Genomic DNA, 17,574 nt, shown 5'->3' on the forward strand with positions numbered 1-17,574 from the left:
CTTCTTAAACATCTTGGACTTTTAGTTTGTGGTTGACATATTTATAGGCATTTATTTGAAGTTGCTGGTTGCTTAATTTCAAACACATTACTACCAGTTTTACCTGATCCCTCCATGGTTGTTTTTGTCATTTTTCACTTTTTGCATATGTATGTTTGTGTGTATCCCTTAATTTGCTGTTATAATTACACATAACCTTTCTACTTTTGCCTTTTAACCTTAAACTAGTTTTAGTGTTGGGTAATCTATGATTTCTATTATGTGTTTGTTTGCCTTTGTCATTGAGAATTTTTTTTGCGATATGTTCTTACTCATATTTTTTCTTCTTCTTCTTCTTCTTCAAGAAGTCCCTGTAACATTTCTTGTAATACTGATTTCATGGTGATGAACTCCTTGTCTGGGAAGCTCTTTATCTGTCCTTTGATTTTAAATGATAGCTTTGATTTTAAAAGATAGAGTAATCTTGGTTGTGGGCCCTTGCTTTTCAGCACTTTGAATGTTTTGTGCCAATTCTGGTTTAGTGCTCTTTTCACTATGTTACAACTCTCGTGGCTATAAACCTCTTTTATTGTGTGCATGAGTAAGTATTTGATTCTAGTGATTTGACTTGTTAGGTTGTATATGTTTAGAACAATCTCTAATTTTCAGACTCTTGGGGTGACTGGCAGAGCCCCAGTTCTTTGGTGAATGGAACTTTTCCAAAGACTGAGCAGAGATATAGTACATTAATGGAATCATATGTGGTGTATAATAATGCATAATGTATATTATATATAATAGTGCATAATGAATATTTAATAACAAATTAATAGAAAATGGGATAAGCATGATTGATTGATTGGGGACACTTCTCTGCTTCCTAAAACAATTATGACAATCTGTACTCTAACATTCAAGAACTGGCAGAGTAGATATAGTTGGATACTCTAAATCTACTCAGGAGAGTGGTGAAAGAGCCATCAAATGTCTTTTATTGCTTTTCTTCTCAGGCCTCCTGGACACATTGATAGAAATGAACACAATCCTGGAAGATATTCAGAAGTCTCTGGATATGTATTTAGAGACAAAACGCCATATTTTCCCTCGCTTCTACTTCCTGTCTAACGATGACCTCCTGGAGATTCTGGGCCAGTCTCGAAACCCAGAGGCTGTGCAGCCACACCTCAAAAAATGCTTTGACAACATCAAATTGCTGAGAATGCAGAAGGTAAATAGAGTTGGCTATAATGAGATGAAGGGCAGGGGAGGATGTTGAGGTCAAGGTATTCAAGGCCTTGAAGGAGACAGTGTCCTCCCAATGGGAGGGGGATATTAATGATTCAGGATTATGTGAGGTAGGACTTTTTATTTTTTATTTTTTCAAATACTAATTTTATTTTATTTATTTATTTATTTTAATATATTTTATTGATTTTTCACAGAGAGGAAGAGAGAGGGATAGAGAGTTAGAAACATCAATGAGAGAGAAACATCCGATCACTGGGGATGTGCCCGCAACCAAGGTACATGCCCTTGGCCAGAATCTAACCTGGGACCTTTCAGTCCACAGACTGAAGCTCTATCCACTGAGCCAAACTGGTTCTTTCAAGATAGGACTTTTTAGAATTGGCATTATTGAGGGAGAGGAGCTGAAATTACTCTCAAAAGGGCCCAAACACCACCTAGGCAGATTCTAGGAGTAAGCAGTCCAGGCCATTAATAGGTTCTTGTTTCTACAGATTGGGGGAGCCAGCAGCAAATGGGAAGCTGTGGGGATGTTTTCAGGTGATGGTGAATATATTGATTTCTTCCACTCAGTGTTTTTGGAAGGGCCTGTGGAGGTGAGTTGTGGCAAAGGGTAAAGAATCAAGTTGATCGTATTCCCGTTAGGAAGTTTGCTTGCTCTGTGAGGAGAGAACATCTCTGTGAAGGGACATTAACCACGTTTTGCCCTTCCTGAAAACTATAATATAAAAATCTGTCATCTGGCCTCCATGTCCCCCCGGGGCCCACGCTAGATACTGCCCAGGTTCTACTTTATCTTTGGTTCATGCCCTGTAGTTCTGTTGCTTAAGCACCTTTCCTGTGGGGACTCTTGTCTTGGGCTCTGAGGCCGAGCCATCCTGTTCTCTCCCCTCTCCTCAGTCCTGGCTTGGCGATGTGGAGCGGATGATGAGGGTAACCCTACGGGACCTTCTCCGGAACTGCCGTCTGGCCCTCAAGAAGTTTCTTAACAAAAGGGACAAATGGGTGAAGGACTGGGCTGGCCAGGTGAGCTCGGGTCAATAGAAAAGAAGGAACAAGAAACATTAGGCTGAAAGGGAGCAGCAAAGGTAAAAACAAAATCTTAAGTATGAAAATGCTGGTTTTAAAAAAAAAATGCTGGTTTCTCGTGCCCCTGCTCGGGGCCATGGCCCTGGAACCCTGCATGCCAGACCCTTAGCTTCTCACTTTAAGCATGTGCCCCACCCTTCAGAACAGATTAGCGAATTGAGAGTAGCACCTGGTCCCTGGATGTGGGAGCTGGGCTGTGTGGGTGGCCAGGGACAGGGTTTTGGGATACAGCCTCTGTACATGCCGCAGGTGGTGATCGCCGCCAGTCAGATCCAGTGGACGGCCGATGTCACCAAGTGCCTGCAGACAGCTAAGGACCGGGGAGACAAGAAAATCCTCAAGGTCATGAAGAAGAAGCAGGTGGGGAACCCTACAAGTACAGGACAGGCCTGGAGTTAGACTTGGAGGGAGGGGGGATAAGTTGGCATCAGAAGTAGAGATGAGCTGGTGGGAAAGGGTCAGAATGAGGGTGCTTTATGAGAGAAGTCCAGCGAGAAAAGTTTGGTGGAATACAAGTACCTTTTTCCTATGCTGATATTGGGTATCTGCATTAGAGTGGGATTAGGACTAATTTGGGGTTGAAAACTGAGTTAGGCTGGGATGAGGTTGGATTAACTTCGAACTCATTGATCCATCTGCTCTCTTCCCTGCCACCCCATTCTGCAGGTGTCAATACTGAACAAATATTCAGAAGCTATCAGGGGGAACTTGACCAAGATCATGCGGCTTAAAATTGTGGCTCTGGTGACCATAGAAGTTCATGCCCGAGATGTGCTTGAGAGGCTTTATAAGAGTGGCCTCATGGATGTCAGTGCTTTTGACTGGCTCAGCCAACTGCGCTTCTACTGGGAGAAGGTGCAGATGGGCCAGCTCCCCACTCTTGTACCCTAAACCCAATCCTAATGCATTAACTAAATTCCTGTTCTCTAAATACAATAATATTCCAATCCAAGCCTTAGTTCTATTACAGTGCCCTAATCCAGTTCTTAACTCTGTCACAAGTCTCTTAAATCAGAAATGGCAATCATTTTCCAGTTGGCATTCACTATGGGTGTCACTTGACCAGAACTAGAAAGACTGCTGCAATGAACTAGGGTTGACATGCGATGAACCCCGTGTCTATCTTGGCTGTAAACTCTTCCCTCTTTCTAACTCTAAACGGAACCCCTCATCTTCTAACTCTGACCTTCTTGTATCACCAGTCCTACTTGCAGGACTTCTCTAACTCTTTCTCTAAGCCGGCCTCTCTCTTACTCTGCCATTTCTCCAGGATCTCGATGACTGTATCATCCGCCAGACCAACACACAGTTCCAGTATAGTTATGAGTACTTGGGTAACTCTGGCCGGCTTGTCATCACCCCCCTTACAGACAGGTCAGCCGTGTGGGATGAATAAGGTGTTTGGGTGGGGGCAGCGAATGCTCAGGGAAGGCTTCCAGGAGTCTGACTTGAGTCCTGTCCTAAATTCTCAGGTGTTACATGACGCTGACTACAGCATTACACCTGCATCGAGGGGGCTCCCCCAAAGGTCCAGCAGGCACGGGAAAGACGGAGACTGTCAAGGACCTGGGCAAGGCCCTTGGCATATATGTCATCGTGGTCAACTGTTCCGAGGGCCTGGACTTTAAGTCCATGGGCCGAATGTACTCAGGTTTGGCCCAGGTTAGCATCCTGCCATCCTGTCCCAGAGGTCCCTTAAACATCTTTAGTCCCAGAAAATCAGCTGGAACCCAAATTTGATTTAGTGCTTTGTAACTTACAGCATTACATCCCCTCAGTTCTTAAAATTGTACCTCCCTAAATTGCACTTTGCTTATTGCAAAATCAGAATATTCTACAAGGATTAAATAAGTGAATGCCTGTTAACTGGTGCATAGTGTATGCACTCAATGTTCCCAAGTTCTCTACCCTAGTCTCTTTTCAACTCACACCTTTCTTAGCATTCCCCTGGACTGTCCCTGTCTGATGGAAAGCTCCAGAAACTACAACAGTGCTATGCTCCCACTGCCCACTTCCCTGCCCCCCTCCCTACATTTTGGAGGCCACCTCACCTGTCAAAACCCTCCAGGTAGGACTATGTTAGTCACCCCTTCTAGTTTCTCCCAAACTAGAAATCTATTTCCCCAAGAAAAATAATTGGGGGAAAAAATCATTTCCAGTGAATCTGCCTCCCACCCTACAGACAGGTGCCTGGGGCTGCTTTGATGAGTTTAACCGCATCAACATTGAGGTGCTGTCAGTGGTGGCCCAGCAGATCCTGTCAATCCTCTCCGCCCTGGCTTCCGGCCTCACTCGCTTCTATTTCGAGGGCTTTGAAATAAATCTGGTGTGGTCCTGTGGGATCTTCATCACCATGAATCCTGGTAAGGGCCAGGGAATAGATGGGGCTCCAGGGACAGGGGGAAAACTGGGTGTCCAGGGCAAACAACTGTGTCCTGCCAGGCCCGTGTATTTAGCCAAGTAAAATATGGCTAAAGACACCGAAGTGTGAGACAAGAACAAACATATGACTTTCTGGGAGAAGGGGAGGCTTCGTGTATAGAATGTGAGGCAAAAGTAGGTTTATAGTTGTTAGCACACAAAATATAGAGTTTATCCTTATATTATTATTTATTAACTAGAGGCCCAGTGCACAGATTCGTGCACATTGAAAGGAAATTAATTAGAAGGTGGCCGGCGGGACAGGACTGGGCCTGAAGGGCTTCTGCAGAGTGAATGGGTTCCCTCCAGCAGGTGGGGTCCCTCAGTCTGGCCTGTGGGGATGGGGCCGAAACCAGTAGTCCAACATCCCCCAAGGGATCCTGGAGTGTGAGAGGGCACTCTGAAAAGTTGCTGTCGCTCAGCAGGCTCTTCTGTTGAGCGTCTGCCCCCTGGTGGTCATTTCACGTCATAGCTACTGGTTGGATAGTCAAATGGTCAGACGGTTATTTAGGCTTTTATACATATAGATTACAGTATTATTTTCCAAATGAACAACTGTAAACCTACTTTTGCACCACCCTGTATATGTAGCCCTAGGCTTTGAAAGTACTTATTTTCTCCTATTCAACTACCTTCAGGAATTCTATCTGCCATCCCTTTTGAAAATTGGAGAATCTTCCCAAAGTGAGGCATTAGGGTCTCTGATCACTGTTCCCTAAGAATAACTCTGACAGAAGGATCTAGGCAAAAACAGGAAAGGGTTTAGCTACTGAAAGAATCAGAGATGCAGCTGTGATTTCTATTAGGACTGACATTATAAATGGAACTTGGAGAGATGGGAAATTGGCAGCTCTGTGATTTGAGTTTAGAATAAGGCCACCCAGAAAGTAGGGAAAGGCCCAGAGATAGGAAAGAGGGGCGGATTGGTATAGGAGGAGCCAGGGCCAAGATGAGAATGAAAGAAATCTTGGAGGTGGAGTTGGGGAGAAAGTTAGGGATAGAGTGAGGACAGGCGAAATGGGGTAGGTTGGGAAGGGAGTCTTTGGGAAGCAGTATAGATTCTAAACACACGGCTCTGTTTTCCAGGCTATGCTGGTCGGACAGAGCTTCCTGATAATCTTAAATCCATGTTCCGCCCAATTGCCATGGTGGTGCCTGATTCAACTCTTATTGCAGAAATCATTATCTTTGGGGAGGGCTTTGGCAACTGCAAGGTATTCCAACAATCTCTTTTCCCCCAATTATTTTCCTTCCACGATTATTCCCGGGACAGAGGAACTTCCTGAAGGCCCCACAGTCCGTTTATCCTATAAGGAATGCACTATCAGTAGGATAGGGGGACAGAAGTACTCAGAGGTCTTCCCTCTGTGTGAAGTTACAAGCTCATGATTATGCAACTGACACAATCTCATTAGGATTGTCCACGGAGCAACTCCCCGCTGTTTCAAGTCCTGGGACTTAGCTTCTTGTCTCTGTCACTTTTCCTAAAGAAGCAGAGGGGTTTGTGGAGAAATAGGTTGTTTCCTCCTCTGCTTTCATTCCTCAGATTCTAGCCAAGAAGGTGTACACACTGTACTCCCTGGCGGTGCAGCAGCTCTCCAGGCAGGACCATTACGACTTCGGCCTGCGTGCCCTCACCTCCCTTCTGCGCTATGCTGGCAAGAAGCGCCGCCTGCAGCAGGATCTGTCTGATGAAGAGGTAGATCAAGGACACGGCTCTGGACACCTCCATTGTCACTGGTCCTATGCACCTTCGCTAAAGTTTTTCAGATCCTTTCTTCCCCTAGATTAGGATTCCCACCTTCCTTCCTGCCCCCTGTGTTGCCCAATTTTACCTGTCACATTTTTAAAAATAAGTTTTAATTGATTTTTAGAGAGAGAAGAAGGGACAGGGATAGAGAGAGAGAGAAACATCGAGAGAGAAACATCATCCATCGGCTGCCTCCTGCACTCCCCTTACTGGGATCAAGTCCGCAGTATACCCTGACTGGGAATCAAACCAGTGACCTCTTGGTTCCTGGGTCAACGCTGGCCAGGTTACCTGTCATATTTTCATTTAATTTAAAAAATATTTTTATTGATTTCAGAGAGGAAGGGAGAGGGAGAGAGAGAAACATCAATGATGAGAGAGAATCATTGATTGGCTGTCTCCTGCATGCCCTCCACTGGGGATCCAAGCCTGCAACCTGGGCATGTGCCCTTGACTGGAATCGAACCAAGAACCCTTCAGTCTGTAGGCCAACGCTCTATCCAATGAGTCAAACCAGCTAGGGCAGGGGTCGGCAACCTTTATGACATAAAGAGCCACTTGGACCCGTTTTCAAAGGAAAAAAAAACTTGGGAGCCGCAAAACCATTGCGACATTTAAAACAAATATAACACTGCATATATTGTTTCTTACCTTAATGCTATATACCGGATCGTGCAGTTAGCTGTCAATCTGAAGAAAAAAAGGACTTTTTCACTTAACAATGTAAAATATATTTTTGCAAATTAATAGCTAATTAAAATATTTAATTTACCTGGTTAATGGGATTTTTGCTCCTGAACCTCAGTGCACAGTGTCTGCACATCAGGGCTGTGAGACGTTACCTTCATTTTCACACAGGCTTGCAAGTTGTCATCTGTGAGGCGTAATCGATGTTTGTTTTTAATATAGTTCTTGTTGGAGAAGACCTGCTCACATACATATGTGGAGCCGAAGATCGACAGGACTCCAAATGCATACTTTTTCATGTTTATATAAGTGTTGGGGATGGCATTCCATGTTTTGAACACAAGTTTGTCCTGTTTGGGAAGGTTTTCAATATCACTCCATTTATGATTCTGAGCCAGAATGGCCTTCTGACGGGCAACATCCTCAAGAGTAGCGGCCAAGCATTTGAACTTGGACACCCATATATCTTTGTCGGCTATATCGGCCAGTTCCATCTCAAGATCAGGTTGACTTACACCTGCGAATGCAATCATATTCAATAGGGATGGATCGATCGCCAGGGGAGTGACAGGGAAGGATAATGTGTTTTTTTCCTCTCTGAAGTCACAGAATCGTTTCCCAAACGAACTTTGCATTGTGGTGATTGCAGACTTCAAATATTCCAAATTTATCATATCATGACTTTGTTTGAACTCTCTCAAAGAGGGAAAGTGAGACAGTGTACCTCTCTGTAAATCTTTGACAAACACTGTCAACTTGCGCTCGAATGCCAAAATCTCCTCCAGCATGTGCAGGGCTGTGCCTCCTTTCCCCTGAAGGGTTGTATTTAGTGTGTTTAGATGTGCTGTCATGTCTACCATAAAATGTAATTTTTCCAGCCACTCTGGTTGTTCCAGCTCAGGAAAGGTGAGCTCTTTGCTGGCCAGGAAAGTTTTTACTTCTTCCAAACATGCGACAAAGCGTTTTAGCACCTCACCTCTGGACAGCCACCGTACCTTGTTGTGGAGCAGGAGGTCAGAATATATGCTTTCCACCTCATCCAATAGCAAATGGAACTGGCAGTGGTTTAAACCCTCTGCCATTATCTTATTAACAATCTGAATGACCACATCCATCACTTTTGTGCATTCCGGGGGAAATGTTTGAGCACACAATGCCTCTTGGTGCAGGATGCAATGAAATGAGAGCAGCGTTCTACCCAGAGCCTTCTGCAGTAGAGCCACAAAGCCCTTCTGTGCTCCTATCATGCTCGGTGCCCCATCAGTAGCCACTGAGACCGGGTGGTTGGTGTTTATTTTTTCGGTACTTAAATAGTCCAGGACAGCCTTATAGATATCCTCACCCTTTGTTTGGCCATAGTCCGGGGAGGAGGCAGCGCTGCCACCGGCACTGTAGAACGAGTCCCCCATGCAGCGCCGAGAAGACGACAGGGGCAGCAGGGGCGGGAGCCACCGCCAGCACCGCATCCTTGCAGCGCGGCTGCGCAGCCAGGATGTTGTAGATGCTGAACATGCTGGCGGGCATCCCGGAACCCGCGCCGGGCTGGGACCAGGACAGGAGGGGGGCGCTCGGAGGAGGAGAAGCGCCTCAGCGTGTGGGGGGGTCCGGAGCCGGAGCAAACCGAAAGAGAGCGCCGGTGAGCGCGGCTGCTCCCTCCCCACCCTGTCCCTGCTCCCGCCTCAACAAGTCACCTTTTTTATAAAAAACACAATTCATCAGGCCCCCAATATTTTGTAAATAGTGAGCCATGCATGCCATAAAAATAATTCATCAGGCCCCCCAATATTCCGTAAATTAAATTAAGTAAATTAAATTTAAAAATGTAAATAATAATTTAATTAATTTATTTTAAAAAATTTTTATATAATAGCCACAAATTTCCTACAGTGTACATCTTACAAAAGGACCTGTCTCCCATGCTTAACCAACAACAAAAATTAGTATTAGAGGTAAGTGATACAGCTCCCCGCCCCCTGCTGTCGGCTCTGCTGGGAGCCGCAGCAAAGGTTCAAAAGAGCCGCATGCGGCTCCCGGAGCCGCAGGTTGCCGACCCCTGAGCTAGGGTGTGTCATTTTTTTAAAGAGGAGCTCAGGTAGAGCCATTGTTCTTGGTTCTTGCCCCTCACCCTTTGGAGAGGAAGGGCTTAGTGAGTACCTAGGTCCTAGCTCCTCCAGCCTGAGTCTTTGTCTTTTCCCACCCAGGTTTTGCTGCTCTCAATGAGAGATATGAACATTGCCAAGCTGACTTTATCCGACGTGCCACTATTCAATGCCATCGTGCAAGATCTCTTCCCCAGCATTGAGCTGCCTGCCTTTGATTATGGCAAGGTATGTGCTCCTCAATACGCTTCATGGCTTCATATGTGAATGTAAATCTGGAAACATGATACTTGGTTCTCAGGCCTTGTTCTGCTATTCGCTAGCTGTTAGCTGAGCAAGACAGTTGGCCTCTATAAAAAGGTGCCGACCTGTTCAAACATTCTACTCTCTCATCACAACTCCCTATTTCGCCCCAACCCCCAACTCACTGGCTCAAGTACTTCCACTCATTGATACTTTGGCTTCATTGAGATCTCAAATCCACTGGCCTTTCCACTTTCTCCATACCATCTGCCCTTTCCTGACTCTACTCCTCTCCTCATTTAGGGAGTTTTGAGGGGAGACTGCTAGGAACTGTTTGAAGGTGAGAGCAGTGGAATGGAAGGAGGGTGGTGGAGGAGGATTTTAGAAAGTACAGAAAAAAATCTATAAAATATATATATTTTTAAAAAGTAGAAAGTACAGAAATTTTCTTTTCTGGCAGTGGTAGTTTAAGCATCCTGAATTATCCTTTCCATTGGAACCACTAAAATTCTGGATAAAAAATATAAGAATACATATTTTTAAATACATTGCTAAGTTGGAAAGAAAGAAAATATTCTGGGATGGGGAGAGGAAATAAAAGCAGGAAGATAAGTGAGTGTAACAGCTGGCTTTCTTGTTGAATTTAAGGAACTGGGGAGAGGAGAGAAAGTAGCCCAAGTTTGGAGGTACTTTAGAAAGCCCAGTCCTGCATGACCTTCAGTCTGTGAGGGGAAACACCCTCAGTAAGTGGAAAAACGAGAAGCCTACCATTGAAAAGGGTCCATTCAGTAAAGATATTTGCTTGTTTTGGCAGATAATGGGAGGAGAGGGCACACTTTTTGAAATTTCCTCACTGCAGGCCAGCCCATACATAGTTTGTGGTCATAATTTATTCCACTGTGTAATCCCAAAAGTCTCAAACTTAAAGCTTAATTTTAAGTAGTTCTAGATTGTTAGCTTCCTCCAGGTGCCTGGCAGAAGCAAATGTAATTTATTTATTTATTTATTTATTTTTAAAAATATATTTTTTATTGATTTCAGAGAGGAAGGGAGAGAGAGAGAGAGAGAGAGAGAGAGAGAGAGAGAGAGAGAGAGAGAGAGAGAAAGAGAGAAAGAAAGAAATATCATTGATGAGAGAAAATCATTGATTGGCCACCTCCTGCATGCTCCCTATTGGGGATCGAGCCCACAACCCGGGCATGTGCCCTTTTTTTTTTAAAAAATATTTTATTGATTTTTCACAGAGAGGAAGAGAGAGGGATAGAGAGTTAGAAACATCGATGAGAGAGAATCATCAATCAGCTGCCTCTTGCACACCCCCCACAGGGAATGTGCCCGCAACCAACATACATGCCCCTAACCAGAATCGAACCTGGGACCTTTCAGTCCGCAGACCGATGCTCTACCACTGAGCCAAACCGGTTTCGGCCCCGGCATGTACCCTTGACCAGAATCGAACCTGGGACCCTTCAGTTCACAGGCTGACACTATCACTGAGCCAAATTGGCTAGGGCAGCAAATACAAATAATTTATGGAAGAGGAGTTTCTGGAAGCCTCAAAGAATTATCATAAAAATTCAGGATAGAAGTCCAAGAAAATGAACAACTTCTGGTAAAAAGCCACACAACACACAAGGGGAGAAGATACCATGAGTGAAAAACAGAAGAACAATGGTACAGCTGAATGAAATCCCCAAAGACTTCAGGTATTGAAATGATCAGCACAGAATTCACAAACAACTAAATTTAATATGTTTAAAGAAATAAAAGCTTGAAACTATGAATCAGGAACAAGAGACTTCTAAATTAAGTTGATTTGAAAAAGAGCAAATAGAATTTCTATAAATGAAAAAATATTATAATTGAGATTTAAAATAACTACTCAATATATAGAGTACTTCTAGGTAAAGAAGGTGGATTGAAAACAATTTTGTTACCTTTTGAAAATCCACTACAATACTCTAAGGAGATTTAAAAAAAAAAATAAGGCATCTTATATCCAAAAGGATGGAGAGGATGGGAGAAATGGAACAAAAATTTTAGACGTAAGAAACAAATGGAGCCCTAGCAGGTTTGGCTCAGTGGATAGAACGTCGGCCTGTGGCCCTAAGGGTCCCAGGTCCAATTCCAGTCAAGGGCACATACCTTGGTTTCAGGCTTCTCCCTAGCCTGGGCCCTGGTCGTGGCATGTGCAGGAGGCAGCCAACTGATGTGTTTCTCTTCCATCCAGGTTTCTCTCTGTCTTTCCCTCTCTCTTCCACTCTCTCTAGAAATTAATGGAAAATATCCTCATGTAAGAATTAAAAAAACAAACAAACAAATGAATAAGTTGTAACTTAGCAAGCTGAGAAGGCTGGAAGTGGGGAAAACTGAGAGGCAGTTCTCCAAAGGCTAAGCTTTCGTGGTATTAGATGCCTCTGTAAGTAGGAAATAAAGGAGGCATAGCTAAAATAAGAAGGGTTGGAGGTAAACTGTCTTGGAAGATCTCTAGATCTTCCCTTCTGTGTGACCCCTAATGACTAGGTCTCTCCCACTTTGGCAGAAGATTAGAGGGTAAAATAGTAGGTCTTTGGACGGGGGACAGATATAGTTCAGGGCATGAGTAAACCCTATTAAAAATGGGAATTTCGCCGAAGCCGGTTTGGCTCAGTGGTAGAGCGTCGGTCTGCGGACTGAAAGGTCCCAGGTTCGATTCCTGTCAAGGGCATGTACATTGATTGCGGGCACATCCCTTTCTTTCTCATTGACGTTTCTACCGTAGTTCTCTATCTCTCTCCCTTCCTCTCTGTAAAAAAAATCAATAAAATATATTTAAAAAAATAAAAACGGAATTACCCTGGCTGCGTGGCTCGATTGGAGCATTGGCCTTTGCACCAAAAGGTTGCAGGTTCGCCAGGTCAGGGTGCATACCTACCCTGTTTCCCTGAAAATAAGACAGTGCCTTATATTAATTTTTGCTCCCAAAGATGCGCTAGGTCTTATTTTCAGGGGATGTCTTATTTTTCCATGAAGAAGAATACGGTACGCATTTATTGTTAAATGAAAATAAAGGAAATTTATTACCTGTATACGGTACGGCAGTACGGTAGTTGTCAACACAAACCAGACAAATTGTGAATCCTACAGTATCAAGAATTTACTCATTTATTCAATGACAATCATGTCATCATCTTCTGGAACATCATCATAACAACCCAATTCCTGAATTTCCTGGCAAATTTCTTGTGACTCCATTTCTTTCAGAATCAGTGAACCAAATCTCTCATGTTTAGCCTAGGGGGGGCCTTATTTTTGGGGGGATGCCTTATATTTCACTCAGAAGGAAACCTGTAAGTAGGTCTTATTTTCTGAGGATGTCTTATTTTCGGGGAAACACGGTAGTTTGCAGGTTTGATCTCTGGTTGAGGGTATACAGGAGGCAACCAATCAATGTTTCTCTCTCTTCCCACCCCCTCTCTAAAATAAAATAAAAATACATCCTTGGGTGAGGATTTAAAAAAAGAAGAGGGGTGGGCGGTATGAAGTGAATGCTTATACATTGATTACTGAGACTGTCTTCTTTCATATCTCAGCTCCCAGAATACTGGCAGCCAGACAGGAAATTGGAAGAGTTTTCTCTGGAGAATCTGTCTAGCCTAAGAGGAATGATCAAAACACTGAGAATAGTACTTTCCCAGTGCAGTTCTAGAAAAGTCATCGGCAGGGATACTCACCGTCTACAAGCCTCGCTCACGCTCGGGCTGCCATTCAGTGTCTAGTTCTCCACCCTTATATAAGAGCAGAGCCACATGCTGCTGAGGAAATCTTCTAATAAGAAAGCAGCCAAAATAAATAGGAAAAAGCAAAAAGGAGAAAATAGGTAGTGCAGAGAAAAGTTAAAAACAAACACATTGTAGTCTCAGTGGTTAAGATAAGATTAAGATATTGTCACCATGATATACTATTACAAAAGAAATGTTTCAGAAAATAGAGTAGACAAAGGGGAAAAGAAGTAGGATTCAAAAGCCAACCAGGAAGGACAACAGCCAAATCATAGGAGTTCCAAAAAGCAGGACCAGAGAAAATGGAGAGGGAGCAGGATTGATAGTGAAATAATCAAGAAGGACCCCCAGAACTAAGTTTCCAAAATGAAAGAATGCACAAACATATGACAGACGCAATGGATAAAATCCTTACCAAGGCCCCTCATTGTGAATTTTTTTAAAATCCTCACCTGAGGATATTTTCCCATTGATTTTAGAGAGAGTGGAAGAGAGAGAGAAAGACAGAGAAAAACATCGTTGTGAGAGAAACACATTGATTGGTTGCCTCCTGACCAGGGCCCAGGCGGGGGAAGAGTGTGCAACGGAGTTACATGCCAATTGATCAAACCTGGGACCCTTCAGTCAGCAGATCGATGCTCTATCCATGGAACCAAACTAGCTAGGGCCACAATTGTGAATTTTTTAAAAAAATATATATATTATTGATTTTTTACAGAGAGGAAGAGAGAGGGATAGAGAGTTAGAAACATCAATGAAAGAGAGTCATCAGCCGAAACCGGTTTGGCTCAATGGATAGAGCATCGGCTTGGGGACTGAAGGGACCCGGGTTCGATTCCAGTCAAGGGCATGTACCTTGGTTGAGGTCATATCCCCAGTAGGGGGTGTGCAAGAGGCAGCTGATCAATGACTCTCATTGATGTTTCTAACTCTGTATCTCTCTCCCTTTCTTTCTGTACAAAATCAATAAAATATATTAAAAAAAGAAAAAAAAGAAAGAGAATCATCAATCAGCTGCCTCTTGCACACCCCCTGCTGGGGATGGGCCCGCAACCAATGTACATGCCCTTGACCAGAATCAAACCCGGGACCTTTCAGTCCGCAGACTGACGCTCTATCCACTGAGCCAAACCGGTTTCAGCCACAACTGTAAAATTTTAAAACGTAAGTACAAGGAGAAGATTTAACGAGAGAGAGAGAGAGAGAGAGAGAGAGAGAGAGAGAGAGAGAGGGAGAGAGAGAGAGGGAGAGAGAGAGAGGGAGAGAGAACATGCAAATGATATCAAGGGCTTTTCAATAGTAATACAGAATTTATAAACAATGGAGCAGCTTTAACTCCATTCTGAAGGAAATGATTTTCAACTTCAAATTCTATTCCCAGCCTGTCACATGAGAGGCTAGATAAGAGATATTTCAGACATGCGCACTCTCAAGAATGTCACCTGCGATAGAAAGCTCCTGGAAAGTACGCTCTACCAAAACACGAGCATACAGAGAGAGGGAAGCGGAGGGCAGGAGGGGGCTGTGCCCCTGCAGAGAGAAGCCGGTCTGATGGGAGTGAATGGAATGCTTCAGGAGGACTTCTGAAAGAAGAAAAGCATGCCTAATGTGGCGAAATGTTTTGAGAGATTTAGTTAATTGACAGAGTTTGAAATCGAATTAGAGATTAGTATATTAAAAACCAAGCAAACAAATTACAGCAGCAATTAATCTCTAGGGAAAACAGAAAAGTTGTCCAGGAAAGGGAAAATAGTCATACATTGAATAGTAGACAGTGTTATACTAATCTTTAAAACATAAAGACAAAGGGTTGAGGGTCACAGAATAGAAAAAGACATATCAGGCAAATACTAAGCAAAGAAGGCTGAGGTAGAAATATCAGGCAACATAGCATTACTAGAAATGAAGAGGGTCACTTAATAATGAAACATCTCTCATCGATGTTTCTAGCTATCTATCCCTCTCCCTTCCTCTCTGTGAAAAATCAACAAAATATATTTAAAAAAAACAACAATGAAAGGTCCAATTTATCAGGAAGATAAAACAGTTCTAAATTTAGAGGCACCTAAAAATATAGTCTCAAAATAAACAGTAAAATTTTGCAGAATTTCAAAGAGAAAGATAAATCTAGCACTGTGGTGGAGATCTTAACATTTTTCAGCCTGGGCAGCGTGGCTCAGTGGCTGAGTTTTGACCTATGAACCAAGAGGTCACGGTTCGATTCCCGTTCAAGGCATATGCCTGGGTTGAGGGCTTGATCCCCAGTGTGGGGCAGGCAGGAGGCAGCCTATCTATGATTCTCACTCATCATGTATGTTTTAAATACATACAAACAACAACAAAAAAACATCTTTCCTAACTGATTTTTCATCTGCTTGGTCTGTTAGTTAGACCAAGCAGATGAAAAATCAGTTAGGAAAAAAAGAAAAAGAAAAATCAGTTAGGATATACCATAGAAGATTAGAATAACATAATCTTGATTTAGTGAACACCTATAGCAGTTGCACTCAATAATTGAAGAATGATCATTTTTAAGCATACATAGAATATTTAGAAAGGTTGACCATGTAAAGGCCATAAATCTGCCTCAAAAACTTCAAAAGAATTTATTCAAAACACTTTCTGATCACAAGCATAACTCTACTGGTATCAGACTAAGTTGACTTTCTAATTTCATAATTTAAAAGGGTCCATATCCCAAAATATATAACAGTTCTAAATTTGTATGCACTTAATAATATAGCCACAAAATAGATAAAGCAAGATCCACAACTAAAAGGAGAAATAGATTAAACCACAATCCTTTAGAGAAATCTTGATAAAACAGAGATTAAAAAAAAATCCATAAAGATATAGATTGGAATGCTTTTAACAGGTTTGATTTGACACATGTAGAACATTGTATGCAACAATTGCAGTTACATATTCTTCTCAAGAGTGCATGGAACAGCCGAAACCGGTTTGGCTCAATGGATAGAGCGTCGGCTTGGGGACTGAAGGGTCCTGGGTTCGATTCCGGTCAAGGGCATGTACCTTGGTTGCAGGCATATCCCCGGTAGGGGGTGTGCAAGAGGCAGCTGATCGATGACTCTCATCGATGTTTCTAACTCTCTATCTCTCCCTTCCTCTCTGTACAAAATCAATAAAATATATTTAAAAAAAAAAAAAAAAAAAAGAGTGCATGGAACAGCCGAAACTGGTTTGGCTCAGTGGATAGAGCATCAGCCTGCGGACTGAAAGGTCCCAGGTTCGATTCCAGTCAAGGGCATGTACCTTGGTTGCAGGTACATCCCCAGTAGGGGGTGTGCAGGAGAAAGCTGATTGATGTTTCTAACTCTCTATCCCTCTCTCTTCCTCTCTGTAAAAAATCAATAAAATATATATTTTTTTTAAAAAAAGAGTGCATGGAACATTTACCAAAATTGACCATGTGCTAGTTTATTAAGCATAGGTCTCATAAATTTCAAATGATTGAAAATTATACAGAGCAGCATCTCTGACCACAATAGAATTAAATGAGGATCAATAACAAAATATAATTGTAAAAGCCCAAATGTTTGAAAATTAGGCAATAGAATTCTAAATAATTCATGTGTCAAAGAAGAAATTAGAATTTTTTGTTATTGTTTAATCCCCACCCAAGGATATATTTCCCATTGATTTTTTTTTTAGAGAGTGGAAGGGAAGAAGGGAGGGAGGGAAACATCCATGTGAAAGAGACACATTGATTGGTTGCCTCCCTCACGAGTCCTGACCAGGTCCCTGGATTGAACCTGCAACCCAGGTACATGCCCTTGACTGGAAATAGAACTCAGACATTTTGGTATGCATGCTGCTGCTCTAACCACTGAGCAAAAGGTCAGGACAGAAAAAAAATTTAATTATAGATTTTGGAGAGAGAGGAAGGGATTGAGAAAGAGAAAGAGAAAGAGAAAGAAACATCAATGTGACAGAGAAATATCAATTTTGCTTCTGTACATGTGTGCTCTGACCGGGGATCAAACCTGCAACCTTTTGACGTATGGGACAATGGTCCAATCAGCTGAGCCACCAGCCTAGGGCAAAAACATTTTTAATTTAACTTTTTAAAATGACATCCTAAATTTGTGGCATGATGCTAAACATGAACACATGCAAGTGTGTAAGGGCCAATACACGAATGGCCAAATAGAGCAGGCAACTCCATAGAATAGAACAGGATTCATTACCGGGTAATTTACTCACAGGAATGTGGAGTCAGAGCAGACAGAAGACTCAGCAGTTTGGTACAGTACGGTTTTTTATAGTCTAACTCAGGTAC

At 42.9% G+C, this 17,574-nt stretch overlaps 1 protein-coding gene across 1 annotated transcript in view; it reads left to right on the forward strand.

Moving 5' to 3' along the window:
• DNAH2 (dynein axonemal heavy chain 2) overlaps positions 1–17,574 on the forward strand; it is a 107,575-nt gene that overhangs the window by 43,324 nt on the left and 46,677 nt on the right. The window contains exons 31-41 of the mRNA XM_084863818.1: positions 990–1,207; positions 1,719–1,820; positions 2,125–2,250; positions 2,563–2,673; positions 2,980–3,168; positions 3,584–3,687; positions 3,786–3,975; positions 4,496–4,676; positions 5,821–5,948; positions 6,281–6,433; positions 9,373–9,498. Coding sequence (XP_084719944.1) covers positions 990–1,207; positions 1,719–1,820; positions 2,125–2,250; positions 2,563–2,673; positions 2,980–3,168; positions 3,584–3,687; positions 3,786–3,975; positions 4,496–4,676; positions 5,821–5,948; positions 6,281–6,433; positions 9,373–9,498 — 1,628 coding nt within the window. The remainder of the gene's footprint in view (positions 1–989; positions 1,208–1,718; positions 1,821–2,124; positions 2,251–2,562; positions 2,674–2,979; positions 3,169–3,583; positions 3,688–3,785; positions 3,976–4,495; positions 4,677–5,820; positions 5,949–6,280; positions 6,434–9,372; positions 9,499–17,574) is intronic.

Source organism: Pipistrellus hanaki (assembly GCF_964339955.1).
Source record: "Pipistrellus hanaki genome assembly, chromosome: 16".
In the NCBI taxonomy this organism is placed as follows: Eukaryota; Metazoa; Chordata; class Mammalia; order Chiroptera; family Vespertilionidae; genus Pipistrellus; species Pipistrellus hanaki.